The 26,843-nt window shown below is 37.7% G+C and overlaps 1 protein-coding gene across 1 annotated transcript; it reads right to left on the bottom strand.

The window, feature by feature from the left end:
- Positions 1 to 318: 318 nt before the first annotated feature.
- On the bottom strand, positions 319 to 26,175 carry alox5a (arachidonate 5-lipoxygenase a). The gene is made up of 14 exons (XM_088635398.1): positions 25,881 to 26,175; positions 22,749 to 22,947; positions 21,895 to 21,976; positions 18,261 to 18,383; positions 16,376 to 16,482; positions 15,194 to 15,366; positions 14,336 to 14,482; positions 11,616 to 11,819; positions 11,275 to 11,361; positions 7,753 to 7,931; positions 7,158 to 7,279; positions 5,327 to 5,427; positions 2,240 to 2,410; positions 319 to 1,632 (listed from the first exon to the last, which is right to left on the bottom strand). The coding sequence occupies exons 1-14, from the start codon at positions 26,028 to 26,030 to the stop codon at positions 1,453 to 1,455; spliced, it is 2,025 nt and encodes a 674-aa protein (XP_088491524.1). The 5' UTR covers positions 26,031 to 26,175; the 3' UTR covers positions 319 to 1,452.
- Between the last annotated feature and the right edge of the window lie 668 nt (positions 26,176 to 26,843).

Raw genomic sequence — 26,843 nt, 5'->3', positions numbered from 1 at the left:
ATTTTAAAACTTGATATATTAGACTGTAGCCTTTATTATGCTGTCTGTTAAATGAAAATAGAAATGATGAATAAAAAGATCATTTTTGATAATCAAAGATAATCAAAAGGCAGTTTTATTCTGACTGAAAGTAAAGTATGAATCCGGCCAACGGTTTCTTTTATGAGATGCTGTTGAAAATATTTGGGAAAAGCTTTTTGGAAATGCTGTGTATAAAAGCTATACTATTAATATAAAGTATTAGATTGTAGCCTTAGTTATTGTTACAAAATCTTCAAAATTTGAACTGTAAGGGAAGAATTGGTTTCAAAACTGCAATTCTCTTAAAAAGTGCTGAATTGAATTTATTGGAAATACATTATAATAAAAGAGAGAGAAAATGTACATTTCAACAATTGTTTTATGTTAATACATTGGCTTTTAGGAACAAGACACTGCAAAGCATACAAATCACTGATCACTGCACCAATAATCAAATACAATTCTTCACTTGTAAACATATCTGAGTGAGACTAAATGGCTATGCATGCAGGGTTAAGTTTTTATTAATTTATACATGTATTTTGTTAACCTGTGGTGTTTGCCAAAACATTTCTCCACAACTGACTAATGCCTTTCAAGGGGTTAATAGCATTTTAAATACGTCTCATAGACAATCGCATACAATTCCATTCGCTTTCAAAGCCATGTAATAACTGATATAGTGCCAAATGCGCATCACACTTGCAGTACCAATGAATCTCAGACTTAAGATTATATTGAATTGCTATCACTAATCCTTCTTTCTAGCAAATTGTACATGAGCATTACTTTGAAAGAATTTAAAAAAAAAAGATCTTGGGAACAGACCACCTGAGTTCTATGCTGATGGTATTCTGTTCCAATTTCTCAAGACAGTGTTATAAACAAACTGTTCAAACCTAACTCTAAGCCAAACAGTTCAATGAAAGCAGGACTGCTGTAAGACACCAGAAAACAGCTCAGTGCATCCCCGCACCCACAAAAACTGGATTGTTTAGAAAGAGAAATGTGAGAGAATCTTGTACTTTTGGTTTCCCTCAGGATATAAAGCAAGCTTTATGTACAGTATGTGAAGTGGAGGAATATCTCCATTTTAGTCCTTGGTATATCGCAGTTCTAAACATTTTCCCCTTGAGAACTTGCCCAGTGGGGTAAATTTTAGTCCCCGTTCCATAGTAGAATTTAATTTATGCATAGATCTTTTTTTAAAGCCAGTAGGAAGCTATAAACTTTCCAATGAAACAAATCCCACTCTTCATCATTAAAGATCAATAAAGAATAAATTACAAGAGTCTCCTGATTACCTTTTAAAATATAGACGACGAAAACAATCCATTGAAAAAGCAAGACAAGGATTTCGTTTTTTCCAAACATAATATTAAGCTCTTTTACTCAACTGGAATAGCCAAGCCCTGGGTTCTCTTCGGCAAGTTAAACCGCAACACTGTTTGGGACCCTGTCAGGTGAAAAGTAATAGTAGGGCAGTTTCTTGTTTTTGTTTCTTTCCTTGATGATGCTGGCAACCTCGTCCAAGTTCTTCCGGAATCTCGCCATGGCCTGCTTCACCGGTTTCTCGATAAAGTGTTCATCTGGGTACATGCCTAAAAATAACTGACAATAGGACTGAAGGTAATTTCAGGAAAAAGGACTAGAAACCCTTAACTTCAGGGTTGATAGTCAAAGCTCACAGCTTCCCTTTTTTTTCACGGCTGTTAAATAGAAATTCAGTCCTGATATGAGCAAAGGAGATTTCTGATCTTAAGCCACAGATGAACAGTTCCAGAGTTATAATTCAATTGTATTTAAATAAGAAGACAGATTGCTTGTTTTTTTTCTTAGTTAGTTGGGAATTGACAAATAACTGTAAAACCTGCGGGAGTCCCTTTCTTATGTACTAGACTTGGCCATCTATACCTATATATACTGTTTAAGTCTGAAAACTGTACCACTTTACTATCCAGCAAAATAAGTCATGTTTAAAATCCTGTGCTGGAGTTTTTAAGGAACAGGTAGAGCCTTCCATGCCTCTGAACTTTGCATTGAAAGCAGTGAATGAGATTTAAACCAGGAATGATGGTCCTCTGCAGGAGATCTTTGGAATGTGACGCATCTGCTAGTACTTCGGGTTTCCGAGTCTCAGAGTTTTAATGATATGCCACACGGCCTGTAGAAAACAAATGTATGTACTGTACGTGGAGGCACTCACAGTCCTACTTACTTCATTTTCCTGAAACTGGCTGAGGGCCCAGACAGCCCCTAGGTGCCAGCAGGATCGGCCACGGTCAGGAAGAGACTCGATGATAAACTCAATCGTGGTGACGCCCTTCTCGGTGGGTGGTGGGCGGCGCATGGTAGGGGGGGAATTCGGAATCCAGGAGCACCAGTCGTACTGTAAAAGTGCGTGGGAGTTGCAATCAAGATGGAGAGCAGGAGGTGCTTCATATCATAAAGAGCTGTGGTAGCTAGAGCTACCCACCCAGCCACTATTCAAGATGATGCCCTTCAACAAACAGCTCACAAGAGATCCTTGCATTGACTGTTTACAGGCAACCCAACCTCCTTGAAGGGTTTAATAGCCTCCCTTAGGTTGTATGCTCACTTATGTTCTATAACGTTCACAGAAGTAGATCATTCTACATCTCGGAGCCCAGAACATGCAGTCTCCATTGCACTCAAGATCTTTATAACTCCTAACCCAGCCACCACCATCTCTTACATAAGAAAGAAACCTTCGTGTGTGGAATTCAAGGAGGCAAATTCAACATTCACAGGAGTTAAGGCATGACTAGTGGCATGATTTACTGTAGATCAGGAATGACCATTTGAAGCCTTTGGGACACAGCAGAAACACTGTAAGCATTGGTAAAATTAGATTGTGGAAGGAATGTTAAAATAAATGTTTCCATTATTATTTTTTGCTGTTCTCCGTATAAATGATGCAACAGTTATTATAATTATATAATGAGTATTATGAACAATTCATTGTTATGCAAATCGTGCCATGATATAGTAAATTAAATAGGTCCCAAGGTTGGGCTTGGCTGATAAAATTCTGAAGCTTAGCCAGATTGAAAGGTAGAATACTATTGCCTCAATCTGTTGTTTTTTCAGATAAGGAGTGCTTAGGACTGATCACTGTATTGTGTGTTAAGACAATTTGATTTGATTAAATTGGGGTCCTTTAAATGTACAGCTGGCTTTTGCAGATCTGCAGTTAAAATATGAGCTTTTCTTTCCTTATTGTGTTTCACTGCAAAGCTTTGCCAAAAGTGAATGAGGGAGGAAAATAACTTTTCAGGAACACCTTTCTCCTGCTGTAAGACCAAACTCCAGGTATGTACAGTAACAGTGGTGCATCTCTACCTATTTCTAACTCTGGGGCTCCAGCCTTCCATGCTAGTGTTCACTATGGAGCAGGTGGAGCCTATCATCATCCACTGAAGATCTTGCAAACAAAACGTATTTCATGTGTTATATCAATACAATCGATAGACAAAAAGCCAGTAAGTGTAAAGTTGGATTTAAGCTGACCTAGTTTTCGGCATTTAACCTGGAACAATGGCAAATTTTGAATTAGAATACACTGGTTCTTTCATGCTACTGACATTGCAACTATAAAAACATGAAATGGAGACATTATCTAATACATTTATACCATCACAACTGCAAAGAGTATTGGGTTCATGCCATTGGGCCTGCAAGATACATTCTTATTTACTATATCAGTGTACTACTGTATATCATAACGCATATTAAAAAGAAAATTGTTAATCATGGTAACCTTGTATGTCTTAACATGCTACATGATTTTATTGAGAGAGAGAATTTCTGAAGTAAAATCTTTAACATTTCCTCTCTAATACTACATATTCTGAAGTGCCATGTTGCTTTTGATCAAGTGAACTTTGTGTGAACACGGTGCTTGCTGTGGCCTGCACTCTATCTGAAAGCACACACTCCAAGGGGCAGCAGTGGTGGGTTATATTTTCTTCCTGTGTAGGCCTCTGCCCTCAGTAGCCTCTGTCATACTGAGGATGTCGATTGTGTCACATGGTTGTCATGGTTTGATGAAAGCCATACAGCACATTTCTAATTTGCAAGAGAGAAAGCTCTTTATAGTTTATTAGGAGAAAATACTATGAAGCAACAATCACCAGCACAAAGATCCCTTCATTAAATGAACATATACAGTAGAAGGTGATTATTTAGTACAAGTGAAACAAGCACTCACATGCTTCCTTATCTGTATGTAGTAGATATATTCCTATTGGTTTAGAATTGCAAGATTAGGAATTATTGTTCTGAAAAGAGCAATAATTATGAAATAGTGGTGTCTACTAAAATTTACAATTCAGCATATATATTAATAAGGAACAAGTAAAGGTTTATTCCATGCTGAAAAGAGAAGAAGAGAAACACATTGTTTCAGCTGTGGAGCCTTCCTTGGGTGTGGGTTTATAGTGTGAACCCAATACTCACACCCGAAGAAGGATCCACTGCGGAAACATGTTTCTTTTCTTCTCTTTTCAGCATGGAATTAACCTTTACTTGTTCCTTTGCAGCCTAGGCATGCTGACGCCGATACCTACTTGAACTACTTCGTATATATTGCTTTATTAGCAACTTTAGAATATTAAAGGAAACTGCACTAGATGGAAACAGATGCCTCATTCTGTCATACTGTATGTTCACACCCATTCTATCTATGATTTCTGATACTGTAAGTAAAGGAATGTTTTTACACTTGGTGATCTCATTGGCAGTTTTGCATTTATGCTACTTAATAAAACTGTACACTGTACATAGTAAACTGTACATTTTGTTATACTGTAGCAAGTTATTTTACGTTTTTGCGATTTACAATAACATAGCTGTAAACCTATTGGGGAATTTAAAATAGGATTACACAGGATGGGTATAAGATCATCACTGAAAGCTTGCTGAGTTAGCTATGACTGAATATAATGAATGAATATAAGAAATAAGAGGTTTCAAACAATAGGAAACTATCTGGCCCATCTAGTTTTTTGGTATGTATTTCCCAGGAACTCATCCAGCTGTTTTTTTTAAAGCAGCAAGCCTGGTAGCTTGTTCCATGCTCCCATAACCTGTAGCAGAAGGAAATGTTTCCCAAAACCTATTGTGTTAAAATGAATTAAATTAGATTTGTTTCTGGTAAGGTTGGACCATTAAAGATTAAGACTTGCTAAAGCAATGAAGAGTAGAATGTGGCTGTCCTTCATGCTTAGTTTTTAATAGTTTGTGTGTCCTTATTGGATTTCCCTGAAATAGTTGCATACAGTACCTGCCCAAAATTGACAGCAGCATGCTGTGCTGAGGCGGTGAAGATCACAACGGTCAAATACTCAATCAGTTTCTCCAGTGTCTTAATGGTCTTCGGGAACCCTGAGAGGAACAGATCACATTATCACCCAAAAATACTGCAGATCATCTTTTTTCATTTCTCACTAGTTTTATATCCACCGTTCTGTATTTTGTGATTCCTTTCTCCTTGGTACTGACAAACTAAGACATATGAGATTTAATGCTTTGCATGTTCAGTTTAATTAAGACCTCTGGCTGAATGAATGTGAATTTTCTGTGGCAAACCAAGTCTTGGAGTTGATATTACTGGTTCTGAACTTCCATCTTCAAAGAAATATTTTGGCATAAGCAACTCTTAAAAGACTTTAATTACCCAGGGGTATGTGCTGAGAAAAGCCATGGGGAACTGAATGAGTCCCCGTGAGTAAACATTGTACTCACAGCCATATACAGTACAACAACTGGTGCCCAGTGGTTCTGCAGAAAAGGCATATTTTAAAAGCTTCACTTGATTGATTGACAGAGTTAAATTACCCTTACTATGGTTAAAGGTTAAATCCTTTCCTATGGTCTTCATCTCTAAGTGGTTTGTACAAGTAAATCTGACCAGTTGCAATAATTCTGGGTCAGGACTGTGTAACTTTTGTTTATGTAGAAACAATGAAGGCAGTTTTGTAGCTAAGCTTTAAATAATAAAAGAAATAATTGCACAAACAGTATTTGCTGTCAGCTGGCATCTCTTTTATACTGTTTTACAGTGTATTTGTTATTTCATCACTATCTACTCTGCATCCCCTGGCAGACTGTAGCCTTCTTTAACTCTCACTACCCCCACCCTGGCTTCGCGGAAGTCTACTTCCTGTCAGGAAAAAGAGGAAGTTTCTGTTTTGGAAACAAAACAGCTGGCACTGGATTTAGTTTTAGCTTCTACTGTAGCTAGTTTATTCTTCAGAGCCTGAACTTACAAAATGTTATTACATTAGTTCTTAAAACATTGGCATTCTTTTTTCACTAGACTATTACAAACAATAACTGCAATGGACAGAAACTGTTATGTAATTTGCTATGAGGTTTGTTACATTGCATGTACATGGCAAGGTTTTGCTTGCAGGCTGAGATTTAGACAAGCAGATATTTTAGTTAGTTCAGAATGCCGATTTAAGGGATATTTTCTTTCCTAACAATCTCGTAATTATACTTTGTTACACTGCTGTCAGCATTTTGAAGAGTGGGGACAGTGCTGTGTTTAAGTCTGCGTGTGCTATACAGTATGTTGGCAGAAAATTAATTATCAGTTGCATATATTTAATGTGCATGTTCTCTACTGAAACACCTTACTAAAAAACGTTTTTATTCAGGGGCTAGCATTGTATACACAGCAAGATATTTATGTGTGAGGGATTATACAGTATTGTATACAGTATATTGCTTTACAGTTATTTTCATATCCTCTTTTTTTTCAGGCTATGCATTACACATACAGCAATAAACGCATGGTCTTCATGTACTGTATCACTGATTCAGTATATACATGAAGCAGGATATCCAACACTCACATTTGTGTGAGTGGTTATATTGTCTTACAAATGTTATTTTCATCTCCTTTCTATTTTTTTTCCATGGACTTTTTATTGAACAGACCATGGTAAATTTATTAACATTAATACTAGAAATATACAGTATATGTATCTTACTCTGTTAGATCCAGTTTTGTTTAGGAAAATTTTGCTTTCGTGCCTTCCTGAAAATGTTCACAAAATAACAAATGCTAAATTTGGATTTTTTTAACAGAAACTGCTCTAAACACTAACCTGAATTTTCGGTGTCCTGCATCCCAAAGACGCTAACATCCTTCACAAAGGCTTGTATCTCCTCATCATTCTGAACTGACTCATCGCTGTCGTAGTAGATGTTCACAACATCCGTCACAAACCTGTTCAGAGCACAGGATACGTGTTGCTCAGACATATTATTTGACTTAAAACAAAAGTGCTTTTGATACATCGTTTCATACAATGACAAGACAAGAGAGCTTGTAATGATTTGAGACGGTTATCTAGTAATGGCTTTTCGTATTTATCTCTAGAATCTTTTAACATTACAGTTCACTGCTCTTTGTTAAAGTGTCTCAATCCATCGGCGAATGTCTTGTGTCAAGTTGCTCCTAAACAAATTGGATCATTTATTATGTATTCATGGGGGAGGGAGCTCATTCCTAAGATAAGTTTCTATCTTTAGGAAATCAATAATCTTGATTTTGTCATTCAACTACGTTGAGCTTAATAACATAATTTCACAAAAATGTTTGTAGTAGGATATTATTCGTTGATAAAGTTGCACAGGTACTGAAATATTTGCCCGCTTAAGAAATGCATCATCTTGACAAAAGGTTGACAATCACTGTACCTCTTGACTACTTCCCAGACTCTCATCCCATCGTCTCGGTAAAAGAAATAGGGGAGCTCTTCCTGACTTTCCATTTCTCTGAGTTTTATGGCTTCAGGGAAGATCATGGATTGATATGTGAAATCCTTCATGGCCCTCTGCACCAGCTGAACATGGCCCCCTCCACCTGTAGCATTGGCCTACAGAGTAAGTAAATGTGTATAGTAAACAATATAATAATCACATTTTCAACTGATGGAAGAAACAAAAACGTTTCTTTACCAAAAGTCTCTAAACATTTGTACTGGATAAATGACTAGTCCTGGACGTAAATCAGAATAAAGTTTTCACTATCGGTAACTGAGATCTGCACGGGAAATTGAACTCATCTAAAACTCATCCGTCCTCAGAAGATGCCAGTGTAGTGGCCAAATTCTACTGGCCAACTCAAAACGTGGATTGCCAGCAGCCATATCAGCCTGCAACTCACAACTGGCATCCCATTGAACCTAAGCAGGTGTGAGCCTGGTCAGTACCTGGATGGGAGACCTCCTGGGAAAAACTAAGGTTGCTGCTGGAAGAGGTGTTAGTGGGGCCAGCAGGGGGCGCTCACCCTGCAGTCCATGTGGGTCCTAAAGCCCCAATATAGTGACGGGGACACTATACTGTAAACAGGCGCCGTCCTTCGGATGAGACATAAAACTGAGGTCCTGACTCTCTGTGGTCATTAAAAATCCCAGGGTGTTTCTCGAAAAGAGTAGGGGTGTAACCCCGGCGTCCTGGCCAAATTTCCCATTGGCCCTTACCAATCATGGCCTCCTAATAATCCCCATCTATGAATTGGCTACATTACTCTGCTCTCCTCCCCACTGATAGCTGATGTGTGGTGAGCGTTCTGGCGCACTATGGCTGCCATCGCATCATCCAGGTGGATGCTGCACATTGGTGGTGGTGGAGGGGAGTCCCCATTACCTGTAAAGCGCTTTGAGTGGAGTGTCCAGAAAAGCACTATATAAGTGTAAGCAATTATTATTATTATTATTATTATTATTATTATTATTATTATTATTATTATTATTATTTACTGGGAATTTCCTGGTTAGATGTCCCACAAGATTACACGGAACTAACACACTTTTTAGTGTACGTGTTTCTCTGCTTGGGGAACGTTGTCCCCAAGTTGTCCACACATATGCTAAAAGCTTGAGAAAGCATGGGTGAGTTCTGGTGTGACACCAGAATGGAGTTGTGAGGCTTCGCAGCATTTTCATTGCAGCTAAGTTCCTTAATACTGTCTCTCAGAATCCTGAAAGTGCTCCGCCGTGGAAGACTTATAAACACAAGACGGTGTAAATGAGAGGAGGCCATTCAACCCACCTAGCCTGTTGGGTAGTTAGTAATTTCCAGAGTCGCACAACCCTGTGGGTAAAAAAGCACCGCGTGTTCTCAGTGCTTAACGCACGTCTAAGTAGTTTCCATTTCTGCCTTCTGGTTCATGTTTCACTTGTTGATTCCCATTGTGTCAACAATTTGTCCCAAATTGCAGTATTTTATGTTGGACTTATTAGATGTTTTAAAATACAGTCTCCTTAAGTAACACTTTATATTGAGGTGTTGCTTTTAATGTGTATACCTGTTGGATGATTGCTAGAGAATTTATGAAGTAATAAAACTCTAATGACAGCCTTTGAAAGATACAAGAATGCGTGCTGCAATCCATCTCAAAGTGAGACAAGTGCTGGCAGTTAGCATCGGAAAGGGAAACTTTGTGTTCAGAACTCTTGACCTATTTAGAGAAATCGTGAGAACAACTTCAGCACCAATTATTTGAAGGAACTCTTTTGGTGCTATAGAAGCGTTAAAGTTGTAAATAGAATCATAAAATTTGTGTTGTGAAAAAAATTAAAAATTAATTAATTAAGGTTAGGTGAACCAAGCAATTCTTACATACGCAGCTGTCCTTACAAATATGATAATCTGTAGTTACTGTAAAAATGTTACTTAATTATCTTATACTGCTATTTTCTATAATAAATATGCAAATGGGAATTATATGTCCAATATTTCGTAAAATGGTTAGGAATAAGGGAGTATTACGATTGTCTGAATTACCGCAAAAAAGTATTTGTGTTTTGTGGTTATTGTGGTAAAAATATTAAACCTATACACTGCAGTTGGAACTTAATGGTTCTCATTTAAAACTAGTTGTGGAGTTAACACACATACAAAAGCTTAAATTAGTGATCAAACTGTCAAATACGGCATTTTTGCTGACCTGGGGTATAGAGTGCAAAAGTGTTGAAGGTGTGAACAGAAAATGTAAAAATAAGACCTTGTGGCATTCTGCTCATAAGTGGAAGAACCTTTTGTAAAGAAAACAGGAAACGGGGTAGCATTCTTGTTCGATACTGATGACCTGCATATTCTTGTTGGCAGCCAACAGCAATATCAAAAGACTCTAAATCTTATCTAAAAGAGTCCTCTCAGTTTTACTGTTAATGAAAAATATATGTAACACTGAAAGATGTTTCTTTTTCATCTTCTACTTTATAATTTTACAGTCAAGCTTGTAAAAGTTCACAGAAACCATTTCTCAGCAACCATGTGAATATGATGAGGCTTGAGCTTCATTATAGTGCTTGATGTTTATTGAATGTGAGCTGAACATTTATTTGTAGTTTGCATGCTACAGTGTCCATGCAAAACTAGTGAGAGGGCTTAGCAACAATCTATGCAATCAAAAGTCTCTGCCATTGGCACAAGAGTACCCTTCCACTTTGGATAAAGGCGTCAGCAAAATAATTAATAGTAAAACCGCCTCAAGGTCACAGATCCGGGTTCAGGATGCTCAGCTGTTATTCCTGGTGGCAACTAAAAATGCAGCACCTGCAACGCCAAGCACTCCACACTGAATCTACCATGTGGAAGAAGACTGGATATGTTTCCTCTAGACCAGTGTTTCCCAGTCTGGGCACTGGGTTACCCCAGGGTCTTTAGCTCATCACATTCTTAAATGTAACTGTTTTCTGGTATTTATAAACCATTTCAGATGCTGGGATTCAGCTCTCACTTACAGTAGGTTTGTTACAGGTCAAGTTCTTGGTTGGATATAACCAATGGGCCCTTGCGGCACTAAGAACACTTCTATCTGGACAACTGAGAAGAAATGAGATAGATAAGACTTTACTGAAATAGGAGCTGTCAATGAAATTGTAGGAGAAAAAAAAAACTTTCAGCTGAAGCAAAGTTCTCCTTCTTATATTTCTTGGAACTGACACACACAAGGCGTTACTTGAAGCCCTGAGTGCAGAAAACAGTTAAAACTGTATCAAATATTTGCTCAAAGGTTCAGTACGTTTAATTCAGTAAGAATTCAGAATGACATCCTGAAGAGACAGTGGCCCTCCAGGAGTAGGCCTGGGAAACACCTAGCTGGAGCAGGAGAGCAGTGAGGAACTGGGCTAAACAGAAAGTGACGATCTTACGTTTGACTCCTCGAGGAAAGAAAGTTAAGGCTAGATGCGAGTGTAAGGCAGTCCTTACCTTATCGAAGAGTCCGCACTCGCAGATGAGCTGCTCTCGAGCCTTGGTGTTGATGGCAATGGTGAAGCGCACATGGGGGATGAGAAGCTGTGAAGGCAATCATCTAATAAAATCGCCATTTTAGCATTACAAGCCTGATTGATACGATTTATTTTTCACCGAGAATGAATGCTAGAAAGAATACTACTGCTGTAGCGACATAAACCACCTTGAAGGCCTGGAGCTGTCATAAAATGCAACGGCTAGGTATTTTTGAGCATGCTTCAAGAAAGAAGAGTCAAGAGCAGAAGGGACAGACGGAACCCATGTTGAGTTTGCGGTGAAAAATTGTAGACAAGCACCTTGAAGATGGGGTGGACAGCAGGAAGCTGGCGAAACATGGCGATTCCGAAAACTTCTGAAATGAGATGTGTCCGGAGGAGATGTGTGACAGTTTGGTGGATGTGGAAATCGGAAGAGCGCACCCAGATCTTTGCCAGAATCCAGTCATATTTAGCATCACTTGGTAGGAAAATTGGATTGTTTTCCCCTGGAATTTGACCCAGCTGTTGAGAAAGGAAAGGTTTAATTATCATCAAAAACTCTTTTTGCAGTTCATTCCACTGGTGTGCTTTTTTTGTGGACAGAAGTAATTTTACTGTACGACACACAGATAACTATTTTGAGGGCAGTAATTCAATTTGTACATTATTTTGAATTTTGGTTTGGTTTTGGTTTTAAAAATGTTTCTCTCATAAATAGTTATGTCACATTTTATTAAGATTACTTTATTAATATAAATGTATCAGTTTTTAAGTTGTTATTGAATATTGTATTTTAATACAATGTAAGATCTTTTCTTTCAACAGCAATACTATTGTGTTGATGACAACCAAAAACAAGTTACCATTCACTTCAGACATGGAAGTTTCAGTGAACATCATACTTCACCAGAACACTTTTATCTGCTGGTAATTCTAAATGAGACTGTAAACAAGGAACATCACAGTACGATAATAAAAACAATACATACTTAAACTATTGTACTCTGTAAATTTAATGAATGGAGAAGGGTAAGAGTTAGATTCTGCCATCAGTTTTCATCATTCATGTCCAAATCATATTTGGAAGTGTCATTTTCAGCATTTTGACATTATTAAATTGCTTTTATATTCCTAACTAAACTCGAGCAGTGTTTTTAGACAAAGTGACAGTGTTTAAGTATTACTCCGTTATCAATTGAGGATGTTGTGTTCGAGACAGTAATGCAAAAAAATACTGTGGATGGAGTGTACTAGATGTAATCATAATTTCTCAGTTTAGAACTGTTTGAAATATAGATGTTTAACTGACATGCTTACTGATAGTATTTAAATATAAATAGCAAATGGCTCTGTAGGCTTTTGTTAAAACATAATCCTTTGTCAGTGATCTGCTACAGTAGAGGTATTTGGATGCTTTTTAAATAAGTTACTGTATGAATAAATGTTAAATTGAGAACTAGATGATGGACTGTGGTTTATTATACTGTAAATACTATTAATCGTCGGCCATAAATTTCTCATACAGACAAACCTGGTCACTGGATCTAGATTTTTTATATATTTGCTTATCCTACTCGGTCTGGGGGGCAGAAGGCAGGGAGTCAGAATGCTCTATAATAAAGGTCTGCACTCCCTTGCCCGTGGCAATTGTAATGGTGGTGGGGAGATGACAAAGAAAGAAACATGTGCATTAGCAAATTGGTGCTGGTTACACGTGGCAGGCTGGTTTCCTTTTGTTCAGCAAGTGCCCTTCTCAATGCATCAGGAAAAAAGGTTTGCACGTTCCCCTGAGCCTTCATTATGAATGCCACATTGCCCCATGTAAAGTCCCTAAATATTGTTGCATAAAGTACTCTTCTATGTTTCTGTGCTGAATCTACTGTACATGCACTGAAATTCCATTGTCTGAACTTAATCCATGCTGTCCACTTGAAGGACACATTTTTAATACCACTGATGCTTTAAGCTTGTTTCATACTGGACATTTATAAAGTTAAGTAAAAGTATTGAAAATATTCTGACTTCAGCTTCTTTCTTGAAATATCGGTCAAAGAGGATAAACTCCTAACAGATGGCTTTGCATATTAGCAGTGTGTGGGACTTTCTTCTCATTAATAACCACTTATTTTTGATATTCCAAGCAAATACTAATTTTATAATATTTTTAATCCCAGAGTGTTTTATATAAAAGAGGGGATCCACCATCCAACACGGTCCCAACCTGTGACCAAGTGGAGACATGAGAAATGACTTCACCTATTGAATCAAGGGGGAACGTTAGATAGGTTAAGCCTAAGGTGCTATTTAGCCAGCACACCAAGTTATTGCCCTTATGCTTATAAATTGTACCATGGGTTCTTATACCAAATAATCAAAGAATAAACACAGAATTTTGCAGTTCAAGAATTTGAACTGGCAGAAGTGTAAGCCCCTTATTACTTACGTGACAGGAAGTTACAAGAATTAACAGTCGCTGTGAAGACGTAAGGAATATGCATTGTCAAGATATCTGCTTGTTTTCACACAGTGAAAACATCACATGACTAAAGGATGATAGACATCGCCCCAACTCACAAAGCCATCAGATCATGGGTTAGTGACCACTGATGTGCTGGTGCAAACTCACACTCACGCTGGTGGTAAACCATTATCTCCAGTCTCTTCCAGCCCTTTGGGAACTGTGTGTGGAACCACCTCATTGAATAGAAACTAACCAAATTGAGTGGAAATTTAAATATTTGGTGTACTCTGGTTTAAAGTTAGTGTTGTGGTAGCAGTCTGGAGGAGTCCTTAGGTGTCTAGTCTTGTAACTGGAAGGTTGTGGACATTGTTTTACCTGTGAGAACAAGATATGTCACTCATCTTGTTCTAGTAAAATTCACAAAATAAAATAAATAAATAAAATATGAACAGCTACAGTATAAATGTAAGTCGCTTTGGATAAAAACATCAGCAGGCCTTAAAGAGGAAGGGCAGTGAAAACTTGCAAGGATTCCTATCTTGACGCATGAGATCACAGATCATTTGGATTCTCATACCTGAATGGCGATTGGAAGAATTTTGTTCTCAGAGTTCTTGTAAAGTAGGCAAATGGGAGCCGCCAAATACTGAATGGTGCAGGGATCTGTAGAGTTCGGTGTTACATCTTCCAGCATTTCATAATCAGCAATGTAAACATTGCCTTCCTGCAAATAAATAATATTTAAATGTGATTTTTAATCCTCTCATTGGAATGCAGAAGTCATTTTCTATACCATTTCAGTTTATCTGAAGAAGTTGTATGGTACATGGGCTTATGCCTCAGTGCACACTGACCTACTGGAATGTTAAATGCTTCTTATGTTTAAAGAGTACAAGGTTTCTATCTACAAAATGCTTTATTGCTTGTTCTGCAAAAATGCATACACTTTTGACCTGTTGAATTTCATAACTGCTTCTTGCGCAAAACCCTTTTGATTAGAGTAGCAAAATAAAAAAGTTAGTCTTTCTAAAGCTAGGTTTAGGGGGCTTAGAGGTGTGCTAGAGACAGAAGTTTTAATCCATTGCCCATTCACAGCGGCACTGCTGGTTCAGCAACTGACAGAAGAGAAGTTGCTTTGGTTGCAGCAGAGTTTAGATTTAAAAGAATAATCATGTACAACAAACCAGAAATAAGTAAATATATCCTGTCAATATTAGTTGCCAGCTAGCGATAATGCTTAGACGGATGAACCTGAGATGCTTCAAACTGAGAGTCCTTCTATGTAGGATGCTGTTAAATTGAAAATAAGGCAATGTTGCAATTGCTCGAAAAGAGGGATATTATGCGCTAGACTTCTTAGTGTGGTCTAGTTATATAAATTTTTTTCCAATACACATAATTTGTCTCATCATGAATGAGCCAGGGGGAAACTGACCTTTATCTCCTCCTCCAGAGTGAGGTTTCGCTCCAGGCAGAGCTCAACCATTTCATGCGTGACGGGGAACTTTTCTGGCAACGCTGTGCATTTTTTGATGATGACAGGATTGCAGCCATTCAGGAACTGGTATCCAAACATGAAGTCCTCCTGCCAGTGCTGCATGACATACTCTACAAAAGCAAGAAAAGATTTTCATGTTCCCCCCTAGTTTTGCATTTTGCCAAAAGGTACAGTAGATGATCAAGACGCTTTCAGCTGGGCCCTTTCAGGACTTATCTTATACCCCAACTACTTCAAGCAACACTGCAAGATACTGTATTTGCAAAAAAAACAGAGGAATAGCCACAAAACAATTAACAGCCGAACTAGAGGACATTTCGTTCTATCTTGTGAACAATTCTATATAGTTGCCAGTCCATCGTAAGGCACACAAACATGCACACACCCACACCAGGGCCAGTTTGCATGGCAGTCAGAGATCTCATTCCCCACTGCCTGATATGTTAAGCACATAACTTGGGTTTGGACCAGCAGGTTCCAGGATGCAATGTTCGTTCTGCACTCTTCACCCAGAGAAACATTTTGATACCCCGTGGTGTTTCAGAGGTTTTCTCAACTGTGATAACTGTATCAGAACAAAGTACATTTCAGATCACGTTTTCTGTGATATGTATAGCATAGTGTTTTTACACATGTGGCAGCTTAGATTTGTTTTCTAGTTAGATTTTCAGTTACAAATACTGCGATGATTGTACTGTATGTGTTTTATTTTGAAAGGGAAGCTATGATAGGACCTCTGCAACACAATGGAAAAGATCTGCCCTGAAACACATTTTGGTAGAAAGGGAGTGGAGGGCATTTTTATGTTATGCCTAAACAACATTTTCAGCCAATGGCAAATCTTGTTATAAAGAAAGATATGAGAAAGCCCAGTATCAATTACCGCTATGTGTGCACATTTGCAATGCATATTGTAGATGGATTATTGCATTTCAAGTGCTGACACACAAACACAACTAATATAAATGATTGCATGAGTAAATAAAAGCATTGGAAGATCTTAATTTGGATAAAAAGCATTGTCATTTATTAAGAGTTGCCAGGCTAATTACTACTAAACAGAATCATAACCTTGCTAATACTTTTTCCAAGGTATATCACAAGCAAAGTCTTACCAACCTGAGATTGTGTTGCTAATCCTCACAAAGATCCGCTCAAAGTCTGCAAAGTCACTCCAAGAAGACTGGAACATATGCATGAACCGATTGACATAGAGGTTCTCAATCCTGGGGACAGGGATGGAGAAAGGGCTATCAGAGAACCTGGAACTGAAGTCACTGTCACTTTAATCTCTTAGTAATTTGATAACACTTTTAACATTTCCCTTCAAAGTTAAAGGGATAATGCTCCTTCCTGATACAAACCTAGTCGTAATGGAGTTTCAGCACTTCTGAAACTACGTGGTGCATTGAAGTTCTGCATAGGTACTACAGTCATTCTTACTTAATGCGTAACTGTTGCATCCTGTCGTAAAAGGTTAAGTTAAATTCATTTGATATCAGGGTGCAGCCCAGCTGTTAGGGTGTTCACCTCTCTGTTTGATGCCTCACCAGATTGCATTTGTATAAGGGAGTACATATCACACTTGCTCTGTGCAGTGGCGGATAGCTGAGCTGATAAGAATGCAGATGAGGGTCTGTACATTTCTAAATAAAAATACGGTCAGAAATAGTTACTTCTTATTTCCAGACATACCACCAGTTCAGTTCCAGTAATAAAACTCCTCCATATCAAACTTAGTGCATCACACAGTTCAGAAATGATCCCACACCTATCATGACTAAAAACAAAATGTAAGCTTCTAAACACACTACATTCTGTACTGATTCATACTTTCAGTTACAACAGTAGACTAGTCATATCGTATGCAATAAGTATGTATTAGTAGTAGTAGTTCAGGTGGGTAGCTGCGTCAGCATGCGTAGGATGCAAAGGAACAAGTAATAGGTTTATTCCATGCTGAAAAAAAGAAGAAAGAGAACACAATGTTTCGGCCATGGAGCCTTCTTCAGGTGTCACCTGAAGAAGGCTCCACGGCCGAAACGTTGTGTTCTCTTTCTTCTTTTTTTCAGCATGGAATAGACCTATTACTTGTTCCAATAAGTATGTATGACCTTTTGCAGCTTTTATATAGTAGCTCATACATACAGTACTGTTTGAATCAGGGTTGACCAACCGTGGGCTGGGTGAGAGACAATCCTGCAGGCTTCTTGGTTCACTCTCAAATCATATGTTCCTTAACACCTGGAACCATTTTGTTTTGCCCACTTAAATCAATGAATTGTGAAAATTCTAATTTGGAGATTATTAGAAATGAAAATATGAATATTGTGTAGCTTTCAGTAACTACAACCAGTCATTCATGATTTAAACAAGTAAAGAAATTAATTCAATTGATTGAAACTCCCATATTGAGTACTTTCAGATAGACCCCACCATAAAAATGTACTACGTAATGGATGAATTTCACAGCACTCTTCCTCCTGGAATATATATATATATAACACATTTAACAATAATATTAACCATGTTTTATGCATGTATAAAAATATACGGAAAGTGCAGTTTAGCAATCTGTAGCATCTGTGAAAACCTATGATTATATAAAAAATATCAAAGCAGATTTTCTAATAGACATGCACATTTCTAAATCATTCAAATAAACCGAAATATCTAAGTCCTCTACATGTACATGTGTACAAAATATGAAAATGAGAAAACAGAAAATATCTTCTTGTTGTTTCAGTTGTCATTTTCACTTTTTAAGGATTTTAAAGGCCGCTCAAATGTTCCTTCTTGCAGTTCGGTTTCTATGTTACATGTATGTGGTTTATAAATGCTACACACTTTGATGATAAAAAAAACCTAGAGGCTGTGAAACCAACTTCATTTCAGGGACACACCTAGTCTCCTAATTGATCGGAAAAGACTCGGCCTGAGGTGTCAAAAGAGCTGGAGTCCCTTCATGGATCTGAGCAGATTAAGCTGGTGTGACGATACTTACGCCTTTGTGTAGTTAAGGATGAAGTCTACTCCCTTCTCACTATCAAACTGAATGTCACGAGGAAGCTCTTTATGCGCATTGGCATCTATACTCATAGGGAAACCTGGGTGCCATTCTTTCCACCTTCAAAAGAGAACAGAATCACAGAATGTAGTCATTTAATTAACCAATAGGTCTGAACATGAGGGCATGTTCACTATAAAACCACATCAGAAGCAGAAACTAAAAAGGAAGCACGGACATTTGACTGAGAGAGAGTTTCACCCTCTCTCAATGAAATGGTGAATCATTCCACAGCTGAGGTTTCCTGTGAGTTTCTTTTTATTTCAGTATTTCGACAGAATTTGCATAGGCTATTCTTAGCTGACAGTTGAGGTACTTTATCAGATACTTCTAGTCTAGTGTCAGAGAAGAAGTGGGATATCATGATTCCTCTTCCAGACTGTAGTCATTCTCAGCGTGATCTGTAGCAACATGCTGATGAACAGTGCAATCTGTCAGTACAATGTTCAAGATGTACTAATGTTTAAGTACCCTGCAAAACCTAAGTCACAAAGTCTGTCTTTATGGTGTGCCTTATAGTTGTTGCTCATTCTACACCACTAATGCCTCTTTACTTGACTTCTAGGCCACACAACAATATCAGGGATCAGAGGTCTTCATTCCTACTATTTGTCACAATATTCTTGCTCACCTGAAATTGAGGGGGATTGAACACAACAAATGACATTTTACGTATATGGTTCATCATGTATACACAAAAATATCCAGAAATAAGTTAACATTCTGATTTTTTATCTCCCTATCTTTAGACCTGAAATACAACTTTTTATTACCATTGGATCTAAATCACTTTGACCCATTTTAGGCTATTATTTGTCAGAAAAGCAACATCAACAAGAGTTTTAACCTAATCACTGAAAAGACAGAGCAAATACATTTTTCTTTGTGGCTAAACTGGTGAAGCCCTTCAATATTTCTCTGCTGCAAGGGAAATGTTCACCTCTATAAAATAAATATAATAATGAAATTAATAAAATAAAAAAATATCTTTTGGGATTTTACAGGATCCAAAATAGTATAGTATTTAGTACTGACACTGATTATGTATGAGAACGGAGAGTTGTAAAGTGTTACAGAAAGATGAAACCAGTATTCCACACATCTCTATTTAACATTGAGGGATTACATTAAATCCTTGTTTTCTTGTTCTTACTGTAACAAAACCTCAAAGGAGATACTAAGAATTTTGCAGTAAATTCTAGTATTGCATGGCAATTTTGCAAAAATAAGTTTCATCTTTTGAAATGTGAAGTGCTTGGTTTATGGTTAAATGTTCTTCCTGTTAACCTACAAATTCACAATTTACATTCACTCGCATCTTTTATTAATGCACACAAGACATTTGTGGGTTCTGCTTCAATGTTCAATAAGACAAACTCATCAGCACAACAACCCCCAAAGCTTTTAACTGACTTAAAAAGATATTTCTTAGGTTTTGCAAATGGCAATGCAGCAAAATGAGAGGAGGAGCCATTCAGCCCATCTACTGTAGCTCATGTGGTAGTTAGTAGCTCATTGATCGATGGATCTCATCCAGCTGTTTCTTGAAACATAGCTGGATGGCTGGATAGCTGGCTCCACACTCCCACAGTCCTTTGGGTTAAGAAGCGCCTCCTGTTCTCAGTTTTAAATGCCCTTCCAGGTCATGTCCATTTGTGTCCTTTGGTTTGTGTTTCACTGTTAATTTTGAAGGACTGGCTGTCAATGCCCTTGATGATTATGCATGGTTGTATCAAGTCCCCTCAGAGCCTGTGTTTGTCTTAATAGTAATGTGTTAATACCCTAAGCAATTTAATTGCTTCTTGTTCTTTTGTGATGAGTAATCATTTACAAAACACACCCTTTTAAAGAAACTAAAATTTGAGTTCTTCTTTAGCTTTGCTATGCAAAGTTGCGTCATTATCTTATGCAATCTATCCATCTATATTTCACATGAGCATAAAAAGAATTGCTGCTTATTTGGCTATTCATATTGTTTAGAGCGTAACATCTGTAAAGGACCTTCAATAATCAAAATGGATTTATATGCAATAAACAACCAATAATTACTAATAATTATTTAAGGGACTTTGCTGTTGCTTTGCATTGCACTGTCTGATGCATATCTTACATATAATGTGATGCAAGATTGTCTGCATTTTTTTCTTAGATTATTTTTCTGGCAATTTCCTGACTCCGCAGAAATTGCTTCCGAAATGAGCTTCTGGTTGCTTGGATATGCATGAGGGAGGCAAAGTACTCTTGCACAGCTCGTGAAACATCAGGCAGGGACGTCCAAGTCTGTGAGCTTTTATTCCAGCTCAACCCCTGCAACCAGCTGGTTTACTGGATGTACAGGACCGATTTCAAATCAAATGCACAACAATACAGCGTGCAGCAGTAGTTGCTGGCAATGAAATGTCTGTAACAGCATTTAACAGCATCTCCCAGCTCTCCCGGTGTTGCTAATTTAAAGAGACCTTGAAAACCAACAGACAGATAGGCTTGCCAGAACTAGGACTGGACACTCCTGGATTAGGCCCTTTCTCTTGGGAAAGGTCTAATCCACTGTGCCATGTAATTTCCTGCCATTCACCTGTGAGTGGCCTTTCATAGAATTTATTAAAGCAAATGCAGATACAACATCAGAGCGTCATGCAAAATATCATGGGAAATACTCATATGGTTTAGGTAATGAAATAATTAAATGTAGATGATTCGTTACTGCTTTAATGTTTCTAGTTTTAAATGTTCAGAATTTCAATTATAAAAAAATGACTTATTTCAACAGCGAAACACATGCCAATTAAATGTTTTTAAGCTTGTTAAAAGTGGGTTACCTTCCTGGTATCCTTTAGCAAACATCTTCACCTACATCTAAACAGCTACATTAGTTTGACTGTGATCTGTGGTTTAGAGTTCAATATCTGGAATCACTCATATTTTACGTCGCAGTATGCTTATCTGTCCTTAGATGAAGATTTGAAGTTTCCCTTCAAGGTAGTGAGCTGCTAAATAGCAGCTTTCAATGTGAAAGCATAACAAATAATTCACTTTAGATGCACAAAAAGAAGAGCTTGCAGTTAATGCAGTCTTTGCAGATTTGTTCAAATGTTAAGAGTCTATTTACTCTTCCATGCTGGATAATTGGGTATGTTATTTGGTGAGAACGGGTGAAAGAGCCATCGTTGTTTATGTTCAAGTATTTTAAACATCTTCAAATTTTAAATACTGTTTATAGTCAAAACACCATATCAGAACTCTTTAACAAGAAAGAATAACGACTTCAACTAATAATAGTAATAATTTAACAAGTGAATGGAACTGTTTTAAGCTACAATTCTATTGCATTGAAAGAATCCAAAAGCTCATTCTTTCTTAGAAAAACACATTGCAGTTTTGGCGAGAGTAAAAGGGGTATTTTGTATAATGGGATGCTTTTCTTCTGGTGTATCTTATTTTTAGTTAACTTAAAGAATAATAGCCTTATGTTGAGCTTGACTGGAGCAGTAAGAACCTTTGATGCTCATCTTCCAGAAACCAACTTTAAGGTCAGTGCTCACTGTGAAAGGAAAAGCTGTTGAAGTCCTACCTGTACAACTTTTGTCTCGTTTCAAGTTCTTTGCGTCTGTGCTGTTTGGCCAGCCGTGTTTTATCGTTCTGGGGTAATCGTGCTGCCAACAGAGAAGAAATAAAATTAAAATGAGCAAAACGTCGGCTTTCCTTTTTACCATTACACAGCTTCAGTGACATAGTGAAAGCACTTGTGTCAAAATGTTAGTTATAAAATTTAACACTGAAATACAGAAACATTGCACTGCTCTTGAGTATCTGATTTTCTTTACAAGCTATTCTGTAAGACTTTTTTTACTGGTAAAAGTATGCATTTTTCTGGGTCTCCCACTTGGCTGTCAATGGGGTTTAAGTGAAGGCTGCTGGATGTGCTCATGAATCATCAGCTTCTTCGAATCTCAGCAATAGTGCTTGTTATATTAGAATTGTTTTACACTAGTAATACAAGTATGTAGCTGCGTCAGCATGCGTAGGCTGCAAAGGATCACGTAAAGGTTTATTCCATGCTGAAAAGAGAAGAAAAGAAACACAATGTTTCATCTGTGGAGCCTTCTTCGGGCTATAGTATAGTGTAGTTTTACACGATACACAATTACGTCATATACTGTCTTGTTCCTGCATTTCACGTGATCAACACAAGGCCACAGTTTTAAAAAAAAAGCTTCTGTCCTAACTTTTAAAGTTGAGCAACAGATTGCTCTATTTATGGTTTGCCCCATTTTAATACCTGCTGTTTCATCTGCCATGAAATCCTGCTTTTTTCTGTTTGCATCTAAAGCCTTCCTGCTTCATTTTACAATCACTTTCATTGTGCAGGACTGCATTTTTCGATTAATTATGTTTTCCTATTACTATTGGAATGCATGTGCCCACCTTTTCCATCTCTGAGGACGATCTCTTTGTCATCGGTAACCCATCTGTAGCAGGGGAACTCCATGTACTCCCCACCTGGGGTTTTGACAGTGATGTATTTGCAATACCAGTCATCGTGCACCCAGTACTTCCGTTTCTCAATCTTTACCAGCTGAATTTCACCCAGGTCCTCTGTCACATTCACATCGTAGGAATCAACCTGGGAAGCAAGAAAAAAGAACTAAGTTGAGGTCTTGAGTTATATGGAGTTTCATGAGTCCGCCACCGAGACATAACGCGAAATAAACAAATTACCCAGACCTTCTATTGGTTTGGCTTGTGGAATCCATGCTTTTAAGGTAGCAGCTTGTCATGAACAATATGGATAGACAACATGACCTCTTTATGTGTAGCCACTGATACGCTTTTTTTTGCTAAATAGAAGATAGTGGCAAAATTACGTTACCAATCACCTTGTCATAAGCACTATTTTATTTTCCCAACTTTCAATCCCCCCCCCCCATTAGGATTCAGAGAACAACAATTTGCTGAATCCATAAAATGTCATCACAAATCCAATGTGGCTCCCAAACGATGTGACCAGCAGCTGTAATGTCCCATGGGTAAATCCCCTGGGTTTTCATCTTGTAGTGTGGATTTTACAGGTATCTGTGTTGCATCTTCCTATGATGTTTGACTTTATTGGCCATATTCAATTTTCTTGTATTAGGAATTTTGTCTTTTATCGCATAGCCCAACTTGATCTCCATGAGACACACAGCCAGGGAGAGAGAAGCTTGGGGTCAGAGCACAGGGTCAGCCATTTATACGGCGCCCCTGGAGCAGTTGGGGTTAAGGGCCTTGCTCAGGGGCCCAACGGAGTAGGATTCCTCTGCCGGCCGCAGAATTTGAACCGGCAACCTTCCAGCCACAGGCGCAGATCCTTAGCCACAGAGACACCGCACCGCCGGGAAGTCAGTTAATAAAGACAATTTATCATTTTTTATACCTTTCAGGTTTTGGAATTAACATAATGTTATATAAAACTATAATTGTGCATTCTATAACAATTTATGATATTTCAACAATGTAAAACCAGTTTACAAATATAAAATGCTTCAGAATATGACATGCCAGTACAGCTGTTTTAGAAACAGTCCTCTAGGTTTACTCTCCCTTTGGAAATAGTTCAGGAGTGCCCCCAGGAAAAATCTGTCACACTGCACCAAGAAAGGAGCTATTGCACATTTCAAAATATTTTCTTAGTGAACCCTGCTGAACAGCAATATCTTATGAAATGTAGTGTATATTACTTAACTGCAAGAAACCGTGATTGTAATGCATGGTAAAAAGCAATTCTGTTATTCCCTGCTATATACTGTAGTGCATTCTGTTTTATCTGGGTACTGATTTGTAATGCAAACACAGAGGAATCGATAAGCAATGCAAAGATAATACCAGGTTAAGCAAAATACTGTATGATATAAAAAGTTATGATATAGTGTGGATTTGATTCTGACTTTTATCTTCAATCTTAGGTATGTCTCAGGAAATCAAGATGAAAGGACAGATCTATCACCAAGAGAACGATGTAGTTCATCCTGGAAAAATTATTATTTTCAGAAAATGTGCTTCGTTATCTCACTGCATTTCCTGGGGGCAAAACTCTTTTAAGAGATGCCAAACTAACCTTCCTTTGACAGACCAGTCACAGTGCAACTATCTCATGCACAATGGTGCCTTAACACCATTATGCTACATTATTAAAATTAGGAAGCAAGGGTATAAATAGCAAGTCATAAGACTAACAGAATTCCTGCCATAGGTAAATGCATTGAATTAGCAATTAGTGTATTTAGAAAAATTTAATAAGGCCATGATGCTTATTCTTTCAGAATGCAGCATTCAAAACTGACAAAAGAAATGAAACTCTGCAAGATCTTTCAGAAATGTGATTCATTCCTCACAATTCTAACAGGTTGGAAAAAGGTTTGCCAAGAAATGTTCAACTTCTGACTTTTTTAGAACCTCGGCATACATACTGAAATTGCAATTAAATGCATGTCATGAAATGAAGAGTTCTCCATCGATATTTTAGCAACTATAATTATCATTTCTGAATATTGTTAAATTAATTTGGTTATTTTTATCCTTGACATTTATACTTTTCCATTTTGTGTTTAATGTCTCCCTGAACAATTCTAGAGTGCCAATGTACTTTTTCTTGCAATGCAGTGAAACCCTAACTTTTTAAAGTACTAAGAAGTGACAGATAAGAAGTAGCAACACTCACCACTGTCACTGTCGCTGTGGTTATGAATGGTATCCTCTTTTCAAATTTAAAAATGTTTCATCACCATTCTGTACTTTCGGCAACATCCAATTTTATCCTGCTTTGCTTTGCACATTACTGCTGACAGATTGATTTCCCCTTTTCTCAGTGCACATATCTCATTTTGGTTTCAAAGGACCCCAGCCAAGGCATGTTTTTGAGTTGCGTTCGTGCTTAGCTAAATTTTCTATCTTAGTAAATGAGCACATTAATCTGTGATAATTTAATAGTCGTATGATATGGCCTGGCATGTACACACATATATGAATCATGGTGTTACTCTGCTCACTTAATGGCAACATTTATATTCTGGAGCATGTACAGTATGTGTTTTGTTTACATGTTTGTTCTTAGTTGTTTTACAGTTATCAGTAAATTTAAAAAATGTATGAAGGTCTATGATTTATTTCCCCGAGCCTTTAGGGAGCGAGCAAGTTCCATACTGTATGTTCTGTGCACTGCAAACAGGTGTCATGTGAAGCTAGGTTTTGTTACTGCGTATACTTTTAACAAAGGGGGAATTCAAGTATTTTAAGCTTTGAAAGAAAATAGTCTCATTTAAAAGCTGATCTAAGAATTTCATTTTTTTTATAATAAGCAAATAATGTCACATGAAAAACAAGCCTAAATGCATTTTTGCTTTAGCACACAAATAGCCAGTAGCGATTCTAATGCACGATATAAGCCCCAAGTATCTTGGCTTAGTTTACTGTCTTTGAGTTTTAGTAGCTGTCACTTGTGAAACTTTGCTAAAGGTTTGTAATCATATTTTCACTATAAACAGCTAGAAAGAAATGTAAAACTGATAAATGAACACTTACAGCCCCTCTTTCAAAGTCATTATAGAGTGGTTTATCCAGCAAAGTCTTCTCGCTGCATCCTTCAGTTCCCACAAGAGTCAGATAAATATAATCATCTGTACCAGCAAACCACTGGCTACCGGTTGCCACAGTCACAGTGTAGGAAGGCATCACAAAATCGAAATGAAAGTCACTCTCTCAGTGGAGACTATTTCAGACAGACTCAATATTTGGGGTTTTAAACTGACCACCTCTATTCCCCTGAAGCTGTCTAATTGACTGTGCTGTCTAGTACAAATGATTTCCCCTTTTCTTCAGAGAAACTATCTTACTCTCTCCCTCCCTCTCTCTCTTCCTCCCTTCACCACTCTCTCTCCCTCTTTTTTGCATTGAAACCACAGGTCATGCAAATAGATGATGGTCTGATAAAATTGCGCTGTACTGTGAAGCATGTACTGTATACAGACCTAGAACCCACTGGTGCTAATGCTATTCTTAAAAGCGAATGTCAAATATACAGCTCACCAAGATAGCAGCATCATTGTGATTGCCACGAAACCCAATGTTCAGTCTCACCAACAGCACACAGGATGCAAAAAGTTGTAGTTATCAGGATACAAAGAAGATCTGCATCTCTACACTCATGCATGGAATAGTTTGCCCCATGTTGTTAACTCCCCACTGCTAACAGGTTCTTCTCAACTAATGAACCCAGACTTTGCATTGAAATATTTTAATAGCGTACCCATGAGAAGACAATATATATATATATCACTAGAAATACTACTTTTTGTGTAAAATCCCAGCACTTGTTACTTAGTAGCGCCACTAAAATATATATACAGAGAGAGAGGTGTTCCAAGTAGCAGTGGATGGAATTTCCGTATCTAAGCCACACTGGTACATCAGGGCTTATCCTGGTTTTCAAAGCGTTAAATGGTTGGGAGTACGTGGCTGTTAACAGGATCGGCCAAGTCAGAAATG

Source organism: Lepisosteus platostomus, chromosome 6 (genome assembly GCF_059453375.1).
Source record: "Lepisosteus platostomus isolate fLepPlt1 chromosome 6, fLepPlt1.hap1, whole genome shotgun sequence".
In the NCBI taxonomy this organism is placed as follows: Eukaryota; Metazoa; Chordata; class Actinopteri; order Semionotiformes; family Lepisosteidae; genus Lepisosteus; species Lepisosteus platostomus.
Note: the sequence above shows the minus strand (reverse complement) of the source record. Positions and strands in the feature narration are given on the sequence as shown.

Excerpts from the sequence above, each read along its gene's own strand:
- alox5a (XM_088635398.1), bottom strand. The coding sequence starts at position 26,030 with ATGCCTTCCTACACTGTGACTGTGGCAACCGGTAGCCAGTGGTTTGCT. Across the intron at positions 15,367-16,375 it reads GATTAGCAACACAATCTCAG|AGTATGTCATGCAGCACTGG; the intron begins GTTGGTAAGACT and ends TTGCTTTTGTAG. Across the intron at positions 11,820-14,335 it reads TTCTTCCAATCGCCATTCAG|CTGGGTCAAATTCCAGGGGA; the intron begins GTATGAGAATCC and ends CTTTCTCAACAG.